At 33.0% G+C, this 22569-nt stretch overlaps 2 protein-coding genes across 4 annotated transcripts in view; both read left to right on the top strand.

Annotated features, from left to right (window-relative positions):
- Positions 1–22569, top strand: part of LOC114306451 (disease resistance protein At4g27190) — a 173605-nt gene that overhangs the window by 71486 nt on the left and 79550 nt on the right. For all 3 annotated transcript variants that reach the window (XM_082879297.1, XM_082879298.1, XM_082879299.1), the window contains one exon: positions 14701–17470. In XM_082879297.1, coding sequence (XP_082735423.1) covers positions 15953–17470 — 1518 coding nt within the window. In that variant the 5' untranslated portion in view covers positions 14701–15952. The remainder of the gene's footprint in view (positions 1–14700; positions 17471–22569) is intronic.
- LOC114290317 (disease resistance protein SUMM2-like) lies at positions 14821–15936 on the top strand. Its single transcript, XM_028234195.2, has one exon. It carries the CDS (start codon positions 14821–14823, stop codon positions 15934–15936), a length of 1116 nt encoding a protein of 371 aa, XP_028089996.2.

The following is a 22569-nucleotide window of genomic DNA, read 5'->3' as shown; positions in this document are numbered from 1 at the left end:
TTGTAGCTGAAATTAATGTTTCTATTTCTAGCTTAGTAGGAAATTTTTCTAAATTTAAATCTATTCTTTTTTGTAGGATAAAACTACACTGATCTTGAATATAATCTAATTTTTTATCTTGATCTTTAATTATACTACGATTATTACGGAGATGATCTATAGATGTAATAAAGAGACTACTAATTTTATCTATGTCCTTTTTAATATTTTCGGCAAAATTTATCTGATAATCTATGATACTATTTAGCTGAGGATTATGTTCACTATGAAGCTGATGTGTAAAAGTTTCTTCAAAATTACAACGGAAATTATTTTTATTTATGCTAAGGCGACGGTTATGGCTGCTGAGTTCTAAATCTAGATACTCTACTTTTTTCATACACAAAATTAACTCCTACTATAAAATTATTACAAGCTACTATAATATGAAATTTATAACTAAAATCTCCAAAAATAAAAACTACTCTATTACCATAAGCAAAATGCATACACTGATTTAAACTGTCCTAAAACCGAACACTGCTCTGATACCAATTTTTTGTGTGGGGGGTTCGAGTTGGTGGTTTACCACTATTTTGAAATTGGGCCGAGAATTATCTGACTAATTCTACAGTTATACTGCTAGATCTTCAAGCTGCTGTATAGCTATTTTTAAGGCTTCTTGTTTTATAGTTAGCTGTTTATTTATTTGAGAAATTTTTAAACTGTAATTTTCTAGGGATTTGCCAGATGCTAATGATAAAAGAAACTGATTTTTTAAACTGTAATTTTCTAGAGATCTGTTAGAGGCTAATGATAAAAGAAACTGATATCTAAATATCTGATCTTCTAGTTCTTGTATTAGCTCGGTACTAATTTTAATTTTATTCCTAAGGTCTTCGTCTAAGGGCATATATTTTCTTGATTTTTTGAATTTTAATTTCTAAAGTCTACGTCTTAAGGGCATACAACTTTTTGGTTTTTTTGAAATTCTTGTATGGACAATATTTCCTTAATATTTCTACTCGGGTTGTACTCCTTTTATTCTAAAATTCTTTTCTATGGTAAAAACTATTTTTAAGAAATGTTTATTTTCATTACATGTACTCCCACCTTGAGACTAAGTCTCGTTCAACATAGTATATTTTTATTTTCCATTTTTTACTTTTCCCTTTCTGCCTACAATTAGCCCTTCAACGCCTAACCACGGCTCTCACGGGCTCTTCAGCTAAGGTCACTCAGTAACAAAATAGAAAACTGAAGATACTACGAAGGTTCAAAGCATGTAATATTAATGAGCAAATAAGCATTCCATAAATTTAGTTTTTCCAAAAAGAAATAAATTTTTAGAATAGAAGAGTTACCCTTTCGAAATATTTAAGGAAAAAGAGAAACTACTCACACTTCATATTAATAAGAAATATACTTACAGAGATTATATTACAGACTCTGAAATTCTGAAAAACTTAATACACTTAGAGGTTTTTTGAGAGGGGTTGGAAAATTTACAACGCAGAGTGAAGTGGTGTTTTTTCATTCTGCCTATCTTCGTTGGCATACAAGCCAATTTATACAACTCAAAAAGAAGATAAAAACAAAAATCCTAATCTATGGCCTATGACTAACTTTCTAGACTCTAGGCTTCTTTAGGCTTTGAAAACTTTTCCAAACTTAGGCCATTTTTGACGGAGAATTGAAAATTGTGTGCATATAAGGACAGGACCTATATGTATACAATTATATGCTTGACTCAAATCACTATTCTGGATATAGATAAATTTTATCAATAAAAGATTAGGATAATGATATCGGGTACTGCTTTGGGCCCCATCGCATATCATTCAATCCTTCTTTTTTGACAAATTTGACACTATAATTTAATACAGGACACGTATAAAGATTTTCACAGCTTTTCTTTAATAAAGTAAGATAAGAGATATCTACTTTATTAAAGTAGTGATTGAAGGAAAATCATTATTACTGACAGACTCACAAAATATCTACAAAAATCTTTTTGTCTTTTCTTGGCATGCATTTTTCTGATATCTGAGGAAAATCTCTATCTTCTATGGATTTTTTCTTCTTTTGTTGGAGCGCCAATTATTGATGTAGACCTTTGGGTTGATTCTTCAAAGTTGGGTCTTCGTGGAAGGATTCTTCAAAATGTAAAGAGTCAAGAAAGATGTTCAAAAATATATTATGAGTCTTGTAGTGGGACCCGCTGTTTTTTTTTTTTTTTTTTTTTTTCATCCATACATTCTGTCTGCTAGGTCGTCAAGATCTGCTGCTGAGAGTTGGTCGTAAAAGTCATCCCCATCTCCCATGGGTGGTTCATCGTTCCATTCTTGATCATTTTCTCCCATCACTGGTGATTCATGAGAGACGCCATGCTGGTAGTTTGGGTACTGACTTTCATCGACAAATGTCTCTTTGCTGAATGGATATCCTGGAATGGCTAAATTACAATGTATCTTTTGATGTCTATCTTCACAGACTAGATGTCCATAATTTCCATTATACGCTAATAGTGAGTTCCTGGCGAATTTTCTCCATTTATTGAGCTGATCTTTGAGTGGAAATCTTCTGCATGGCCAGGGTCTCCTGTTGAGAAGTCCTGGGTATCCTGGAAATGTAGAGGTTCCTCTGAGGTACATTTTGTGTTTAGCTTGGTTGCACCATATTCCCTTCCACTCTGGTAATTTGCTATCTATCAAAGCTTCCACATACGGATGATGTTCTTCCATGACGCACAGTACTGCATGAGCAAGCTTATGTCCAAAGAGATCTGTCTGATCTGGATCTGTAAAAATTAGTCTGGAGACAAAGCCGTAATCTAACAATTTTGGGGCTGTTAGATAACGAATTTCGCCTCTGATTTCTATCTCCAATGGCTCGAAAGTGGCTAGATTTATCTGACAAAGGCAAATGCTGAAGTCTAGGTTACACTGACATCTACCAAAATGTTCTGACCTTTTATTGCATCTTTCTTCATCTAAGCAAGGTTGCTCTTCATCTTCATAGGTATAGGTCCATTGGTAAGCTAGGCCGGGGCAGTCAACTCTTGCTATGGAGAGATCTTGAAGAAATTGCTGAATAATGACTAACTCGTCATTTCTGCTATCTCCGGCTAAGGTATAAATATAGGGTTTTAGGTCTTCCATTACTTGGCTTTTCTCACAAAGGGATCGAATGATAGAATGCCTGAAGAAATACATTCTAGCACTCAATTGGTCAAATTCCTCACAGGTGAGTTGTTTGATTTCTGGGCTAGGTAAGGAGGTAGGTATTCTTTCTGGAGCTAATTTTTTAAGCTAGTTGGTTAAGGTTCTAACGGTTGCTCTCAAATTTTTTTTCTTCGTCTCGGAGCTGGTCTAGCTCTTCACTGACCTTCTTGCCTTTATCCATAATTTTCTTGAAATTTCTGGAAAGGCCTTCACAATGTCTGCACATTTGGAGAGGATTCTGGGAATCTACCTGAGGATTAGAATTACTGCTGCTTGTACTACTGCTTCCACTTGTCTGGTCAACTGGGACACCACTGTTAGCAAGGATGGTAGTTCTCATCTTGCTCAATGTGTCCAGGTAATCTTTAGCTATCTGGCTAATAAAGTAACTGGTTCCTATTTGTCTTCGGGCATAGGTGCTGGCTGACTCAAAATCATAAAATCCTTTAAACTGAGGTGTGGGAAAAGTTTTGACTAAGGGTTCTACTTCTATCCAATCATGGTAAATACCAGGCTTGGTTCCTTTAGCTACTACATAAAAAGAAAAACTTTTAGACAGAGGCTTGTTTTGGATTTTTGAAAAGTATATACTGAGTGAGTTTAGGGCTGAAAGGCGCTTAGCTGGGTGGTTTTGGCTGGTCCAAAGGTTATCTAAAAGACACTGTTGAACTGGGTCTAGCTCAATCCCTGTTAAGGGTCTGAACTTGGTTCTGCCTTCATGAATGGGAAGAGAAAATCCTCCAAAGTTCATGGTCTTGCTGTTCTCCATTATCTGCACAAAAATTAAACTGGTTATCTTTTTTTTCTAAATAAATTTTTCTACTTAACCAGTCCGTTAATTTATTATCGCTTCCTTTAATATGCTCAAATTCTACTTTATATCCCTGTCCTACTATACAATCTAAAAATTTTGCCCATCTTCTAGTACTTAATTTACGCTCATTTAGTTTGTTATGAAATCTAACTATGGCTTCACAATCTGTCCTTATTGTAAAGGGTTTGTGTAAAAATAATCTAAATTTATTTATTGCGTATACTACTCCTAGTATTTCAAAATCTAGGCTAGTCATAGTTGTATCTTTTTCTTTAAATTTTCCAGAACTGTATCGACAAATGCGTTCTTTATTTTTACTATCATATTTACTGGGTTTAGCTAATAATATTGTTCCCCATCCTAATTGACTTGCGTCTGTTTCTACAACTATGTATTCAGATTCTAAAGGAAGTTGTAGGTCTGGTAGGTTTTTACAAATGTCTTTTATTTTTCTAACTAGAGCTATATCTTGCTGATTGAAATATTTCTGTCCTGTGGGTGTAGTCTTACTATAAAGGGGTCCTATTATTTTACTAAGGTTAGGAATATACATTCGTGCATAATTTAAAATTCCTAAAAAGGATTGAAGTTGCTTTGTATCTTCTAATTTATCTGGATATTCTAAGATTTTCTTGACTATGTGAGGTTGTAACCTAATTTTTCCATCTCCTAGCTCCATTCCTAAAAACTCTATATAGGGTTTATTTAATACCATCTTTTTCTTGCTGATTATTATTCCATTATTTATGAATTCTTCTAAGGTTATATACAAATGATCTATGTGACTATTTTTGTCTGGACTGAATACTAATATGTCATCTATATATACCAGTATAAAATTATATTTATTAAATATACTATCCATTTTACGCTGAAATATGGAAGGTGCATTTTTTAATCCAAAGGGCATAACTAGCCACTCATAATGTCCTTGAGGGCAACAGAAGGCTGTCCATGGACATTATGAGTGGCTAGTTGTGCCCTTTGGATTAAAAAATGCACCTTCCATATTTCAGCGTAAAATGGATAGTATATTTAATAAATATAATTTTATACTGGTATATATAGATGACATATTAGTATTCAGTCCAGACAAAAATAGTCACATAGATCATTTGTATGTAACCTTAGAAGAATTCATAAATAATGGAATAATAATCAGCAAGAAAAAGATGGTATTAAATAAACCCTATATAGAGTTTTTAGGAATGGAGCTAGGAGATGGAAAAATTAGGTTACAACCTCACATAGTCAAGAAAATCTTAGAATATCCAGATAAATTAGAAGATACAAAGCAACTTCAATCCTTTTTAGGAATTTTAAATTATGCACGAATGTATATTCCTAACCTTAGTAAAATAATAGGACCCCTTTATAGTAAGACTACACCCACAGGACAGAAATATTTCAATCAGCAAGATATAGCTCTAGTTAGAAAAATAAAAGACATTTGTAAAAACCTACCAGACCTACAACTTCCTTTAGAATCTGAATACATAGTTGTAGAAACAGACGCAAGTCAATTAGGATGGGGAACAATATTATTAGCTAAACCCAGTAAATATGATAGTAAAAATAAAGAACGCATTTGTCGATACAGCTCTGGAAAATTTAAAGAAAAAGATAGAACTATGACTAGCCTAGATTTTGAAATACTAGGAGTAGTATACGCAATAAATAAATTTAGATTATTTTTACACAAACCCTTTACAATAAGGACAGATTGTGAAGCCATAGTTAGATTTCATAACAAACTAAATGAGCGTAAATTAAGTACTAGAAGATGGGCAAAATTTTTAGATTGTATAGTAGGACAGGGATATAAAGTAGAATTTGAGCATATTAAAGGAAGCGATAATAAATTAACGGACTGGTTAAGTAGAAAAATTTATTTAGAAAAAGAAGATAACCAGTTTAATTTTTGTGCAGATAATGGAGAACAGTAAGACCATGAACTTTGGAGGATTTTCTCTTCCCATTCATGAAGGCAGAACCAAGTTCAGACCCTTAACAGGGATTGAGCTAGACCCAGTTCAACAGTGTCTTTTAGATAACCTTTGGACCAGCCAAAACCACCCAGCTAAGCGCCTTTCAGCCCTAAACTCACTCAGTATATACTTTTCAAAAATCCAAAACAAGCCCCTGTCTAAAAGTTTTTCTTTCTATGTAGTAGCTAAAGGAACCAAGCCTGGTATTTACCATGATTGGATAGAAGTAGAACCCTTAGTCAAAACTTTTCCCACACCTCAGTTTAAAGGATTTTATGATTTTGAGTCAGCCAGCACCTATGCCCGAAGACAAATAGGAACCAGTTACTTTATTAGCCAGATAGCTAAAGATTACCTGGACACATTGAGCAAGATGAGAACTACCATCCTTGCTAACAGTGGTGTCCCAGTTGACCAGACAAGTGGAAGCAGTAGTACAAGCAGCAGTAATTCTAATCCTCAGGTAGATTCCCAGAATCCTCTCCAAATGTGCAGACATTGTGAAGGCTTTTCCAGAAATTTCAAGAAAATTATAGATAAAGGCAAGAAGGTCAGTGAAGAGCTAGACCAGCTCCGAGACGAAGAAAAAAAATTGAGAGCAACCGTTAGAACCTTAACCAACCAGCTTAAAAAATTAGCTCCAGAAAGAATACCTACCTCCTTACCTAGCCCAGAAATCAAACAACTCACCTGTGAGGAATTTGACCAATTGAGTGCTAGAATGTATTTCTTCAGGCATTCTATCATTCGATCCCTTTGTGAGAAAAGCCAAGTAATGGAAGACCTAAAACCCTATATTTATACCTTAGCCGGAGATAGCAGAAATGACGAGTTAGTCATTATTCAGCAATTTCTTCAAGATCTCTCCATAGCAAGAGTTGACTGCCCCGGCCTAGCTTACCAATGGACCTATACCTATAAAGATGAAGAGCAACCTTGCTTAGATGAAGAAGATGCAATAAAAGGTCAGAACATTTTGGTAGATGTCAGTGTAACCTAGACTTCAGCATTTGCCTTTGTCAGATAAATCTAGCCACTTTCGAGCCATTGGAGATAGAAATCAGAGGCGAAATTCGTTATCTAACAGCCCCAAAATTGTTAGATTACGGCTTTGTCTCCAGACTAATTTTTACAGATCCAGATCAGACAGATCTCTTTGGACATAAGCTTGCTCATGCAGTACTGTGCGTCATGGAAGAACATCATCCGTATGTGGAAGCTTTGATAGATAGCAAATTACCAGAGTGGAAGGGAATATGGTGCAACCAAGCTAAACACAAAATGTACCTCAGAGGAACCTCTACATTTCCAGGATACCCAGGACTTCTCAACAGGAGACCCTGGCCATGCAGAAGATTTCCACTCAAAGATCAGCTCAATAAATAGAGAAAATTCGCCAGGAACTCACTATTAGCGTATAATGGAAATTATGGACATCTAGTCTGTGAAGATAGACATCAAAAGATACATTGTAATTTAGCCATTCCAGGATATCCATTCAGCAAAGAGACATTTGTCGATGAAAGTCAGTACCCAAACTACCAGCATGGCGTCTCTCATGAATCACCAGTGATGGGAGAAAATGATCAAGAATGGAACGATGAACCACCCATGGGAGATGGGGATGACTTTTACGACCAACTCTCAGCAGCAGATCTTGACGACCTAGCAGACAGAATGTATGGATGAAAAAAAAAAAAAAAAAAAAAACAGCGGGTCCCACTACAAGACTCATAATATATTTTTGAACATCTTTCTTGACTCTTTACATTTTGAAGAATCCTTCCACGAAGACCCAACTTTGAAGAATCAACCCAAAGGTCTACATCAATAATTGGCGCTCCAACAAAAGAAGACAAAATCCATAGAAGATAGAGATTTTCCTCAGATATCAGAAAAATGCATGCCAAGAAAAGACAAAAAGATTTTTGTAGATATTTTGTGAGTCTGTCAGTAATAATGATTTTCCTTCAATCACTACTTTAATAAAGTAGATATCTCTTATCTTACTTTATTAAAGAAAAGCTGTGAAAATCTTTATACGTGTCCTGTATTAAATTATAGTGTCAAATTTGTCAAAAAAGAAGGATTGAATGATATGCGATGGGGCCCAAAGCAGTACCCGATATAATTATCCTAATCTTTTATTGATAAAATTTATCTATATCCAGAATAGTGATTTGAGTCAAGCATATAATTGTATACATATAGGTCTTGTCCTTATATGCACACAATTTTCAATTCTCCGTAAAAAATGGCCTAAGTTTGGAAAAGTTTTCAAAGCCTAAAGAAGCCTAGAGTCTAGAAAGTTAGTCATAGGCCATAGATTAGGATTTTTGTTTTTATCTTCTTTTTGAGTTGTATAAATTGGCTTGTATGCCAACGAAGATAGGCAGAATGAAAAAACACCACTTCACTCTGCGTTGTAAATTTTCCAACCCCTCTCAAAAAACCTCTAAGTGTATTAAGTTTTTCAGAATTTCAGAGTCTGTAATATAATCTCTGTAAGTATATTTCTTATTAATATGAAGTGTGAGTAGTTTCTCTTTTTCCTTAAATATTTCGAAAGGGTAACTCTTCTATTCTAAAAATTTATTTCTTTTTGGAAAAACTAAATTTATGGAATGCTTATTTGCTCATTAATATTACATGCTTTGAACCTTCGTAGTATCTTCAGTTTTCTATTTTGTTACTGAGTGACCTTAGCTGAAGAGCCCGTGAGAGCCGTGGTTAGGCGTTGAAGGGCTAATTGTAGGCAGAAAGGGAAAAGTAAAAAATGGAAAATAAAAATATACTATGTTGAACGAGACTTAGTCTCAAGGTGGGAGTACATGTAATGAAAATAAACATTTCTTAAAAATAGTTTTTACCATAGAAAAGAATTTTAGAATAAAAGGAGTACAACCCGAGTAGAAATATTAAGGAAATATTGTCCATACAAGAATTTCAAAAAAACCAAAAAGTTGTATGCCCTTAAGACGTAGACTTTAGAAATTAAAATTCAAAAAATCAAGAAAATATATGCCCTTAGACGAAGACCTTAGGAATAAAATTAAAATTAGTACCGAGCTAATACAAGAACTAGAAGATCAGATATTTAGATATCAGTTTCTTTTATCATTAGCCTCTAACAGATCTCTAGAAAATTACAGTTTAAAAAATCAGTTTCTTTTATCATTAGCATCTGGCAAATCCCTAGAAAATTACAGTTTAAAAATTTCTCAAATAAATAAACAGCTAACTATAAAACAAGAAGCCTTAAAAATAGCTATACAGCAGCTTGAAGATCTAGCAGTATAACTGTAGAATTAGTCAGATAATTCTCGGCCCAATTTCAAAATAGTGGTAAACCACCAACTCGAACCCCCCACACAAAAAATTGGTATCAGAGCAGTGTTCGGTTTTAGGACAGTTTAAATCAGTGTATGCATTTTGCTTATGGTAATAGAGTAGTTTTTATTTTTGGAGATTTTAGTTATAAATTTCATATTATAGTAGCTTGTAATAATTTCATAGTAGGAGTTAATTTTGTGTATGAAAAAAGTAGAGTATCTAGATTTAGAACTCAGCAGCCATAACCGTCGCCTTAGCATAAATAAAAATAATTTTCGTTGTAATTTTGAAGAAACTTTTACACATCAGCTTCATAGTGAACATAATCCTCAGCTAAATAGTATCATAGATTATCAGATAAATTTTGCCGAAAATATTAAAAAGGACATAGATAAAATTAGTAGTCTCTTTATTACATCTATAGATCATCTCCGTAATAATCATAGTGAAATAAATCAGCTTTACGTAATGACAGAGGAAAAAAATATATCACAAAATAAGATATATAATATTGATAAAATAGATTTAGAAAAATTTACCTTAGAAGACATGAATAAAATACTAGATGCCAGATATTATGAATACTTAGCCAGAGGAGATACCCATGACGAAGCAGTGTCATTTTTAGATCAGGAATTCCATACGGAATATGTAGATGATATCATAGAAGATAATATACATCCCAGCAAAATATTTAGAATACCAGAACAACCTAACCTAGAAGAAACTTTTTATATGACTACAGAAAGTTCAAGAACCAATAATCCACAACCAACTGTAGAAGATCCAATAGAACCAATACAGTATGCAGTAGGAGGAAGAAGACCATTAGCCAGTTCAGGACGTAGACAAGCAGACCCAAATAAAAGCTATAAGTTTCATGGAAAGCGTAGACAACCAGATATGAGTATACAATTACAGCCAGTCCATAATCAAGGAACCCTTTTAGATTTAGCTAAATTCGACCCTCAGGTATGGCAGGAAGTAATAGAAAGATGGGAAAAAGATGCAGTAAAAGCATGGATGACTAGCTCTTATGAATCAACAGATATGTGGGAATATATGGAGACACTTCTAGGAGATTCAGCCTATAATATTTATTTAACTTTCAAAGGGAAATATGAAGAAACAATTAAACAGCTCAAAGAGTTAGGAAATAACCCGTGGAATTTTACAAATTTTATTAAAGAAATACTTATAGGATATGATCCTTCTAGAGGAAATGATTCCACTCAAAGCATAGCATTAACCGAGTTAGATCAAATGACATTAGGAAGTTGGAAATATATTGTACCTTTTAGTAAAGAATACTTATCCATAGCAGCAAAAACTGGAAAAAGTTTTGATGAAGAAATAGGAAATAAATATTTCAGAAAACTACCAGGAGAATTAGGAAGAGAGATAGAAAATAAATGGTCAATTTATTATGAAAGTCTACCAGCAAGAATAGCCACTGGAGAATTGAGAATAAGAGGAACTTTAGGAATAGGACCTAGAATAGTTTTTACATTTTATAAGCTCAAAGAAAAATGTATAGAAGTTAAAATACAGAAAGACTTGAAAAAACAAAGTTACGGCTTTTGTAGCAGCGTAATATATACTCCTCAACAATATGAAGATGAACATAATAGGAAAAAATACAAGAAATATGGAAAATATAGAAAAGAAAAATAGTGGAAGAAAAATTATAGAAAACCATGGAAAAAACAAAAATTCATTAGAAAAAGTAGAACTTTTAATAGAACAAATTATAAAAAATTACCCAGAGAAGAAAAAGATAAAAGAAAACAAAGATATGTTAGAAAACCCAACAGTAAAAAATGCAATTGTTTTATATGCGGAGAACCCAATCATTTTGCAAAGAACTGCCCAAAAAGACAAAGACCAAATACTAATAAACAGATAGAAAGACTACATATTATAGAAGACTTAGAAGAAGATATAGTCAGCATAACTAGTGATGATTCAGAAATATATAGTATAGTCAGCGATTATGAATATCAACTAGAAGCTATAAATTCAGATAGTGATTCAGAAAGTGATACTAATATAGATAATCTTTTAGGACAACTCAACCAAGAAATAGGATTAACACCTTCCCAAGAAACTTTCTTTATGATGGAGTGTAATGCAGATACTGAATGTCAGCATAACTTTCAAATAGGATTAGGATTTGATACCACTAGATGCAGCTATTGTAATTGGTTTCCAGCCAAAGATAAACGAGCTCAATGTTTATTATGCAGTATAACTTATTGTATAGTCTGTCTAGAAAAATTAAATATGACACATAAAATAGCATTAGAAAATACCAAAGAAAATCATAGTCTGGAAAGTAGAGAATTACATTTAACAATTAGAGAATTAGAACTGCAAGTAAGAGAGCTTAGGGTACAAATACACGAGATAGAAACCAAGACTAGCTTTGACATAGAATGTTTGGAATTAGAAAATAGACAGCTTAAACAGCAGCTAGAACAATTTCATAATAAGTACCCTTTAAAAGATAAACTGTTTGAAGAGCATATGAATTCATTAGAATTAGTCAACCTAGTTGATTCTCAACCCTTTAGTCAATATTCTAAAGCCCAACCAGATATTACATCCTTACCATTTAATTATCCGGTTATACCTAAACCAAATTTAGTCGAGATCTCTTGTGTAATCAAGTTTGCAACCAAAACCCTTAGCATAGATGCCATGATAGATACAGGAGCCAGTAAATCATATATTGAACAACAAGTAGTTTCCCCAGGATGGAGCACGACTTTAACAACCCCAGCTTTAGTTAGTATAGCAGACGGCACAAAACAGATATACACACATTGCATCAATGGAGCACAGATTAGTTTTCATCATCTAGGTTCTCACGATCAGCATATAGAATGGTTTCCTTTACCTCAGGTTTGGATTGGAAATACCAGACAGAATCATCCTTTCATCTTAGGACTTAATTTCATCCTTAGTCTACAAGGTGGCATGTTACTTAGTCAACACAACATTAGTTTCTTCAAGCGAACTGTACATACCCCAACAGCTTATGCACTTAGCACCATTGCCCATTCCTCAGAGTTGCGTGCGAAGCGTGGTGGTACCATAGGAGTAGATTCAGTTCCCGCTAGTTTTTTATTTCCAAGTAGAAATATTTTTCCCGACCTAGCCCAAAAATATATACCTAACGAGATAGCAAATACGTCCTTAGAAAATTTAGATATAGATACAGATATAGAAAACTATGATTTAGAAGAATTTGATTTTTGGAACCTAGAAGATTTTAAACAGCCAGCTAATTTAGAATTAATTTTTGCAAAAATTGGACAAATAAAGAAAAAACCAGTATACAGAAGAACCGAAAATGATTTAGATGAGATAATAAGATTAGCTGAAACAACAGAAATTTTAGGAGAACAACCCATGAAATATTGGGAAAGAAATAAAATCTTAGCTAGTCTAGATATAAAAAATAAAGATTATAGAATTACTTCAGCCCAAATTGATCATACACCAGCAGATATAGAAGAATTTAGAACACAGATTAAAGAATTACTAGATCTAGGAGTAATTAGACCCAGCACTAGCCCGCACAGGAGCGCAGCATTTATGGTTAATATATAATTAATTGTGTTTTAATTGAATTAATATTTAAACATTATAAACTATGTATATTAAAGGGTATTATAGTGATTTTACATCTCTAATGTTAATGGTTCCACTTTAGTTCAAAATCATATGACGAGATCTTTCTGACTATTTTTGAATTATAAGGGTAAAGTGCTTTGGCCTTAAATCACAAGGGGATAAAATAAATTTTGCCTCATAAAAAATCTAAATTATATTAAAAAACAGATGTACATTTTAAAAGTTGTAAAATTTTAAAGTTTTGAAACATTAAAAAAAGAAGAAGAAGTCTTTCACATAAGCATGATAATCAACTAGGCCTAACCCTGTTGGCTACTATGACTTTCTTAAGGGTTTAGTCCCTAGGAGAGGTCATAGGTTTAAATCTCCTTAAGGGAGTTGAATTAAAGAGGCAATCACTTGACTTTGTAAAGAATGCAGAGGCTAACTCTCACAGGTATTAATCTAACAATCAACAATTGACTTTCACCGATCAAAAAAAAAATATATATATATATATATATATATAAATGTAAGCATGTTGACCAAAATAAGGATAAAATTGTCATAAAAAAACATCTAATTTCTATAAAAGGATTTCTAATATACAATTTCATACATATATAGAATTTATTGGATCACATTTTATTTCCATAATATTTATGGCTAAACAAATTCTTGAAAAGAGTCTTTTCACTGATTTTTCGTACACTTAAATGGATTCTATTTTGTTATGATTATTAGGGGTTGTTTGGGGTGTCCTAAATAAGTGTACTTTTTGTCTTTTTGACTAAAAAGTTGAGGGAAAAAATATGAATGTTTGGGTTAACTTTTTGACTTTTTATGAAAAACTGTGTATTAAAAATTTTTATAAATTAGTGTATAGGGGAAAATTAGGATTGGGAATTGTGCAGTCATACTTTTTGACTTTTGGTGAATAGTGATAACTTTTTAACTTTTTGAGTAACTTTTTAACTTTTTTTCAACATGCCAAACTTGGCCTTAATGTACAAATATTTGTGAATGCTTTATGTAGTATCTATAATTTCCCATCTCTCCTCAAGCGTTTCTCTGGTGTTTATCATATTCTCAGAATTTAAAAAAAAAAAAAAAGAAGAAGTTTTTGGTAGAGAGCGGCTCAAGGTATGATAAACACTGTTTGATTCATAAATTTAGAGAGGGATTTAGAAAGGGAATAAAAAAGGTAAAATATAAATTAAAAAGAAAAAAAAAATTTTTTTTTTTGAAAAAATTGAAAAATTAAATTAATTTTTTGAATAAAATTAAAAATTTTGTGTCTATAAAGAAGTATGATGATGGAACATTGATGTGCAAATAAAAAAAAAAATTTTAAATGAAAAAATTGATAATGTCCTAGGTTCTTTTAGATAGTTGAATCAAACTAATAAGTAGAAGGGCAAAAACATTTAATCCCATATTCTTTTTTTTTTTTTTCTCCATTACTATATAAAATTGATAATGTTGTTAGTTTTATAAATTGGGAAAAACTGGCAATATTCTCAATTTTACTAAATAGAATTTATTGATTTAAAAAATCTTAGATAAGACTTGAGTAAGCATAACATTTGTAAATAGCACTTTTAGGTAATTAACTCTTTCCACCTAGTTAATGTTAATTTTTTTTTTTCCCGCATTTTTTATTTTCCTAATCAGCAAAAGAGAGAATTTTATCTTCACTTTTTATTTCTCTTCTTTGATATCTCTCTTTTTGTTTTACCTGCAGATACAGATTGAGAAAGCTTTATCCTCTGAAATTCGAATCTCAAACTAGTTTCTTCTTCAATATTTGTTTCAAAAAAAAAGAAAAAAAAAGAAAAAAAAAAAGAGAAAAGGTGGATTGAAAATGAGTGCCCTGCAAGGTGTATTTTCAATTGTAGGGGCAATTACAGGGAGAATAGTTGAGCCAGTGATCCAATTAGTGGTGCTCCACGTTGGTTTTGTTTTTCAGTACAAGAAGAAGCAGGAGAAACTAGAAGTTGAAATTAAAAACCTTGAAGAGAAGAGAAAACAAATCGAGGAAAAAATTGATGAAGCCATTACTCGTGGCGAAGAAGTTGATGAACCTGTTTCAAACTGGCTAGTAGAGGTGGAAGAAAGACTTCAGAAATTTAAGGATGACAATACTATTAACGAAAACATGCAGTGCTTTAAATTCTCATGTCCGGATTACATCTCGCGATACCGTATGAGCAAGGAAGCCGAAAACAAGATGGAAGAAGTAAGAAATCTCACTCAGAGTGGCAATTTTAGCACAGTTGCACATCCTAAGCCATTTGCTCAAGAACTTCAATTCCTATCATCAAGTGCAAACTATGCAAATTTTGAGTCGCGAAAATCGGTTTGCGAGAACATCATGGCGGCATTACAAGATTCCAATGTTAAAATGATTGGAGTATATGGAACAGGAGGCGTTGGTAAGACGACAATGGTTGAAGAGATTGGCAAACAAGTGAAAAATGTACTTTTTGATGAAGTCGTGGTGGCAGTTGTCTCTCAGGACGCAAATGTGAGCAATATTCAAGGGCAACTCGCTGCCCGCTTGGGTCTGAAACTAATAGAGAAAACTGAAGTGGGAAAAGCAAATGAACTGTGGAATAGATTAAACAATGGGAAGAAAAATCTCATTATATTGGATGATATGTGGCAAGAATTGAACTTGAAGACAATAGGTGTTCCTATCACAGATGGAAACAAAGGTTGCAAAATTGTGATAACATCTCGAATCCGAGGTGTGTTGGAGAAGATGGAAGTTGATAGATATTTTCCAATGCAAGTATTATTAGAGAAAGAAGCATGGGCCCTGTTCAAGAAGAAGGTGGGAAATTTTGTTGACTCTCCTGAACTCCATGATATAGCTGATGCAGTTTGTAAAGAGTGTGGAGGCTTGCCGGTTGCTATACTTGCAGTTGGAGCCGCATTGAAAGATAAGAAAAATATATGCTTGGGAAGATGTACTTGATCAATTCAAAGATTCCATGCTCAAGAATATTGCGGGAATCGAGCCAAAGGTGTATGCTTCCTTAAAGTTAAGCTATGATCGGTTAGAATCTAGTGATGCAAAATCATGCTTCTTGCTGTGTTGTTTCTTTCCTGAAGATGCTAATATTTCAATTGAAGTGTTGGCGAGACACTGCATAGCAAGAAGTTTGCTTGGACAAAACACAAATACAGTAAGAAGAGCAAGCCGTCGAGTACTTACAGTGGTCGATATCCTCAAAGATGCTTGTTTGTTATTAGAAGGTGAAGATGAAAACTTTGTCAAAATGCATGATGTCATTCGAGATGTTGCTCTTTCAATTGCGAAAGATGATGGCAAGGAAATTCTAGTAAAACATGGTGACAAAAAGTGGCCCGAGAAAGATACCTGCGAATCTTCCTCAGCAATGTCATTAAGGTTCGACAACACTCTTGAGCTTCCGGATGATTTGGTATGTCCACAACTCCACACCTTGACCATAGTATTGGAATGGGACTGGCGTAGCGATGCTTTGCTTAATGTTCCAGATAGGTTTTTCAGTGGAATGGAGAAACTTACAATTTTAGAATTGAATAGAATCTGTATGTTGCCTCCATTATCTCTTGCTAATTTGGTTAACCTTCGGATGTTATGGTTAGAAGATTGTGAGTTGGGAGACATAGCTATGCTCAAGGATCTAAATAATAATCTTGAAATACTTAGCCTTCGAGGTTCTAATATCGAGGTTTTGCCATCAGAGATGGGACAATTGACTCGTCTTCGGTTGTTAAATCTGGAAAATTGTAAAAAGCTCACAGAGATTCCACAAGGTGTCATATCCAATTTGTCTAGCCTGGAAGAATTATACATTTTAGATGAGTTTGTGTATAGGGAGGAAAGAAGCAAAGTGAATCTTGATGAGTTGGGGAAATTGACGCAATTAACCACTTTAGAGACTTTAGAGATTCACATACCAAATGTCATGCTATTGCCCAAGGACTTCTGCTTTGAAAACTTGTTCAGATTTAAAATAGTAATGGGTGAGGAATTTGATTTTTCTGGAACTTTTGATTCTTTTAGAACTTATTCAAAGTCGTGTCAACTTGCGGGTGTTTCCTTAATGGACAAGTTAATCGTTTTGTTGATGAGAACCGAACAACTACATTTGCAAAAAATTGAAGGTTTACAAGAGGTGCTGCATGACAGAGGTGCTCCATCAGGGTTCTTCAATAATTTAATTGAATTAACAGTTCGAGATTGCAGGTTGAAATATCTCTTCTCCCTGTCCTGTGCAAGAGGATTTCCACGACTCCAGAGACTACGAATATTTGATTGTGAGATGATGGAAGCAATAGTTGGAATTGAAGAAGAAAAAGATGAAGATGAACTCTCAAGTCAGGTAATTAATTTCAGTCAGTTGGAATATTTGAGTCTCGGGAATCTACCCAAGCTCATAAGCTTCTTCCCCAAAGTGGAGAAGATGTCAACATCTGAAGGAAATTCTTCTACCCAGGCACAATTTTTGTTTAATGAAAAGGTATGCTTTATCTATACCCTTTTTATTTGCTTTAATCCATTATATCTAGTTATTATAAAATGTTTTATGCATTAGGAATAGAATCAAACAGTGCTAGGGTATTTTCAATAAAAATCAAAATTGTTAATCCCTAAAAAAATCACCAAATGGTTGGTCACACCGTGGCAAGCATGAAATAATTACAACAAATTAAGATTTTAAAAATAAAAAATTATGAATAAACTTAATTTTTAAGAACAAAATATTTAAGTTGCTAAAAGTGTCATTGTATGTTTAGCGATGAAATTAGATATTTAGTGATAACTTATTTTTATCGTTTGACCACAATTTATCTAAGAAAGTGAATATCTTATGCCCCAAATTGTTTTCTTTTAAAGTGTATTTTATTAATCACATTTTTTAAATTTTGATACAAAAGTATGTTTTCTGACTTTTTAACAAAAGTTAGTCCCTAAATGTTTCTCCCTTCATTTTGGGGACTAAAATTAGATTGCTAAAACTCTTTCTCCTTTCCCTCTATAACTGAAGAGAAATATCAATTATTTCTATTATTTCATTTCCAAGTCAAATTTAATTAATCAAATATTTATTTATTTATTTATTTATTTAATTTAATTTAATTTATTTATTTATTTATTTATGTATTTATTTATTTATTTTTTTTTTGTCACCAAGTATTCCAAATGAAGTTTTAGGGATTGGTTTGCTTTTAGATTTGCTACTAAACAAAACTAATGTGCTCCTAGCCCCCTACCCATAATCTATATGAAGTAAAATTTAGATGAAGCCCCAAAGCAGTAATCTAAATTTTTTATTTTAAATGTTAAAAATACTCATTACATAGAAATATTGGTCCATGTAACTATATACCATAATGTGACTTTCTAAACTAGTTCAAATTTATGTTGACAGGTAAATTAACCTAGCAAAAAACTTATGCTAGCATGCTTGTGTGATTTTTATTTTTTATTTTTAAATCGATATAAGATTAATTATAATATGAGAAATATTATATCAAACTAGACAATTAAAATTCAACAGTAGACAAAGCCATATAGATTTGCTACTAAATGAAACTAATGTGCTCCTAGCCCCCTACCCATAATCTATATGAAGTAAAATTTAGATGAAGCCCCAAAGCAGTAATCTAAATTTTTTATTTTAAATGTTAAAAATACTCATTACATAGAAATATTGGTCCATCTAACTATATACCATAATGTGACTTTCTAAACTAGTTCAAATTTATGTTGACAGGTAAATTAACCTAGCAAAAAACTTATGCCAGCATGCTTGTGTGATTTTTATTTTTTATTTTTAAATCGATATAAGATTAATTATAATATGAGAAATATTATATCAAACTAGACAATTAAAATTCAACAGTAGACAAAGCCATATATTGTATCAATGGAAAATGCCAACTGAGTTGTGATACACGTAGTAGCTTGAAAATTTCTGAAGTTCTAACGTTTATGCTATAAAAAACTTTTGAGACTCTTAAAAAGGTTCTTTCAATTTGATCAACAATAATGGAATGATCTATTAAGTGTCAATTTTTAATTTTTCACAAATCTAGTCATATAGGACATAATTTTCTTGCCACATCATTTTGGATGAATTATAATATTTAAATTGTGATTTTCTGATATTTCTATTATAAAATCTAATAGTAAATGGGATTCAAACTCAAACATTACCATCAAGCCTAGACACCAAAAAATATACTCTTATTTAGGAGATTCTATAAGTTTCTAATTTCAATATTCTAGGTGGAATTTAATGTGTTTTTAAGTCAGAAAATTCTACAATACACACCCTTTAAAACGATTATTTTAGTTATGATTTATGAGATCATATGTATCTCTAATTATGACATTATTTTAGTTCTGACTTGTAAAATCTTTGGTTATACCTTATGTAGCATTTGGTTATAACTTTTATTTATTTATTTATTATTTTATTATTATTATTTTTTCAAATAAATGTTTAAAATAATATTATCTAAACGGGTATTCAAGAAATATTGTCATGCTAAGAGTGGGAATAGGCCAGATCGGTCAATTGTTTATGGTAATACTTTTTATTAATAATAATAATATTTGATATTGTAATAAAACTCAATGAATTATAATAGTTAAATATAATATATAATTTATACAAAAAAATAAAATAAAATCAAAAGTATAAAAGAAAAACCCAAACAAATATACAATGAATAAGGTTCAAACATTAGTAGGATGACTATCCTGATAAGATGCAATATAATGTTTTTGTCAATAGGAGTAAGGACCCCTAAAAAACAACCTTTATTGAGAAGGAAGAGGATCTCCTTCAGTCCAAATTTTGAATTGGAGTGTGCCGTTTGAGCCCGTGAGGCCCACCACGGGTCTCATTTTGATGATTTGAAAAGTTCATTTTGTCGGGGACTTCGTTTATTTCATCCAAAAAAAAAAAAAAAAAAAAAGGTCAATCGCATAACTGTAATTTGTTTAATTTTTCACTAAAAAAAATAGACAACAATTGTGTTTTTTAAAATAAATTATACATTTTTTCAGTGAGAAACATAATAAATTGAACAAGTTATAATTATGAGATCGACCAAATTTTTTGTGTGGATGAAATACACGAAGTGCCTGATAAAATAAATGTCACGCCCTTAAAATAAACCCATTTATCATATATTCTTGACATGCTTAGACAAAAGAGAATAAAGCATAATTTCATAAATCAGAGTATTCTTACAAATGTATTACATGTTAATAACAAAAGCAATTACCATACGGGCTTACAACTTTTCAAGTCAACACTTGGTTACAAAAGAAAGAGTACTAACTCTATACAAAATAAGCCCTTGGCTTGATATACATGTAATACAAGAATGTAATCACAAAAGATGTCCCAGCCACTAAGCCTCTCAAGCTATGTCCTTGGAGGTGGTATGCTACCTGTACTTGAAAATGATGTCCCATATAGGGTGAGCCAACGCCAGTAGAGATATGCTAAACACAATATAAGCAATAACTAAGACATTAGCAATCGATAAATGTTTAACTCACATAAATCAATTCATAACCCATTTCAATTACATGACCAAGTGTCCATGTTTTATTCCAGTTCTTATCCAAATTTCCAATCCTGGCTCAGAACCTGGCCATATACTTTAACAGAGATTTCATCTCATGTCAACAGTTCTTCCATTTCAATAATTCAAATGAGATAACAACTCACAACAAAATACTTCCATAAGTCTCAACAGATACACATATTTGCTATATCATTAACACATACAAACACTTCCTTACTTCACAAGTGATACACGGATTTGTTGTATCAACGCTTCAATAGATACACAGAATTGCTGTATTAATGGAGTCCATCCCCTATCTCCTCCCACATAACATCCGGTTTAGGAGTCCATCCCCTATCTTCCTCTAAACCGTGGAGTACATCTCCTATCTCCTCCCACACAACACAACGTATATAAACAACTATCATATACATGTTCAATCAATACACAAATTCGATGTATTATTCCAATTGTCATATTCAATGACATATTCAATTAATTAGTTCCAGTTTGCTTAATCATTATGCATTGTCTACAACAATCACGACTATCCTCCACCGATAGCCCAAAGCAATTATTTCTAAACAGATAATAAATGCATCAATAGATAGTTTATCAACATTTTCAAAAGTGAGCGATTAATAAATCCAACGTCACTATTCCATCTCATAATGAGCCAATTTCATTATATTCAACTCAATTTCATATTCTCATAACAAATGTCATTAATTACTTAAATGACCCCATTATACCCAAACATGGCATTTTTTTCCTTTTTTCCAATATTGACCCAAAGGTCCAAATATCAACAACTAACATCAATAACCTCCTTTTTAGACCCAAAATAATTATATATGAGCCAAAAGAATAAAACCCCTCTTTTCATTATTACATAACTCAAACCCTAACTTCCCAAATCAAACCATCTATACAAATAGCTCAATATCTATGTTAAAGCATATAAGAACGAGTAGGAATCCCTACCTCAAATTCGGAGCTCAAAGGAAGAAGATGAAGAAATTCAAAGTGCACCAAATCCCAAGATTTTCGGATTAAAAGATAGCCCTCAACGATCCGCACAATTTTTTCAAAGGCCCAAGGTGAGGAAATCACTCCTACTAGATCAATCTCTAGAGAGAAGGTAAGGTTTTAGAGTGAGGTGCTCTCCAATGGAGGTTTTGAAAAAGTAAGAGAGAGTAAGGAAATCAAAAAGTGATCCAAAAAGTGAAATCCCGGAGTGTTATAAAAATCGCCCCGCTCGAGCGTGGAAACCCCCGCTCGAGCGTCAGACACAAACTCATGCTCGAGTGTCAAAAGCGCCGCTCGAGCGTCAATTGCACACCTGCAGAAGTTTTGCAGACATGGTCCCCGCTTAAGCGGAGAAGCAACAACGAAGGGCCTGCTCGAGCGTCAAAAGCTCCGCTCGAGCGTGAAGGCCAAATTCTGGGCATCAACCTTTGGTTTCAAAGCACAGCCAACCTGTTTCAAACCTGCCCAACACAACCCAAGACTCAAATATAGGAGTAAAGGATTCAAATAAGAATGAGACAACAACACGTCCACGGAACCGAGTCTGGAATACAATAAATAAAGAGAAGATAAATCAGGATTGCTATAATAAATGGTTCAGATCTTCGAAACGGGACCCATGATGGACCTCATGGGCCCAAACAACACCCTCTATCGACATGGAGATGGGCATTGTACCAGGCACCAAATCTATAGAGAATTCTACCTCACGATGGGGTGGTAACTCAGTGAGATCCTCAGGAAAAACATTTAGATACTCACAAACCACTTTAGGAAATATCCCCCGGATTACACTATCCTCATCAAGAAGAAAACTAAGTTTGCCTTGACTTCGTGGGTCATACAACGGTGACAACCCTCTGTCAACTCTATTATCCAGAAAATAAAAACAATCCCCGCCAAAGGTGCATACCGTAACCCTTCCGCGATAGCAATTTATGACGGCCCGATAAGAGGATGACCAGTCCATACAGAGAATAACATCAAACTCCGACATTTC

Source organism: Camellia sinensis, chromosome 7 (assembly GCF_055761805.1).
Source record: "Camellia sinensis isolate YWXY chromosome 7, ASM5576180v1, whole genome shotgun sequence".
In the NCBI taxonomy this organism is placed as follows: Eukaryota; Viridiplantae; Streptophyta; class Magnoliopsida; order Ericales; family Theaceae; genus Camellia; species Camellia sinensis.
Note: the sequence above shows the minus strand (reverse complement) of the source record. Positions and strands in the feature narration are given on the sequence as shown.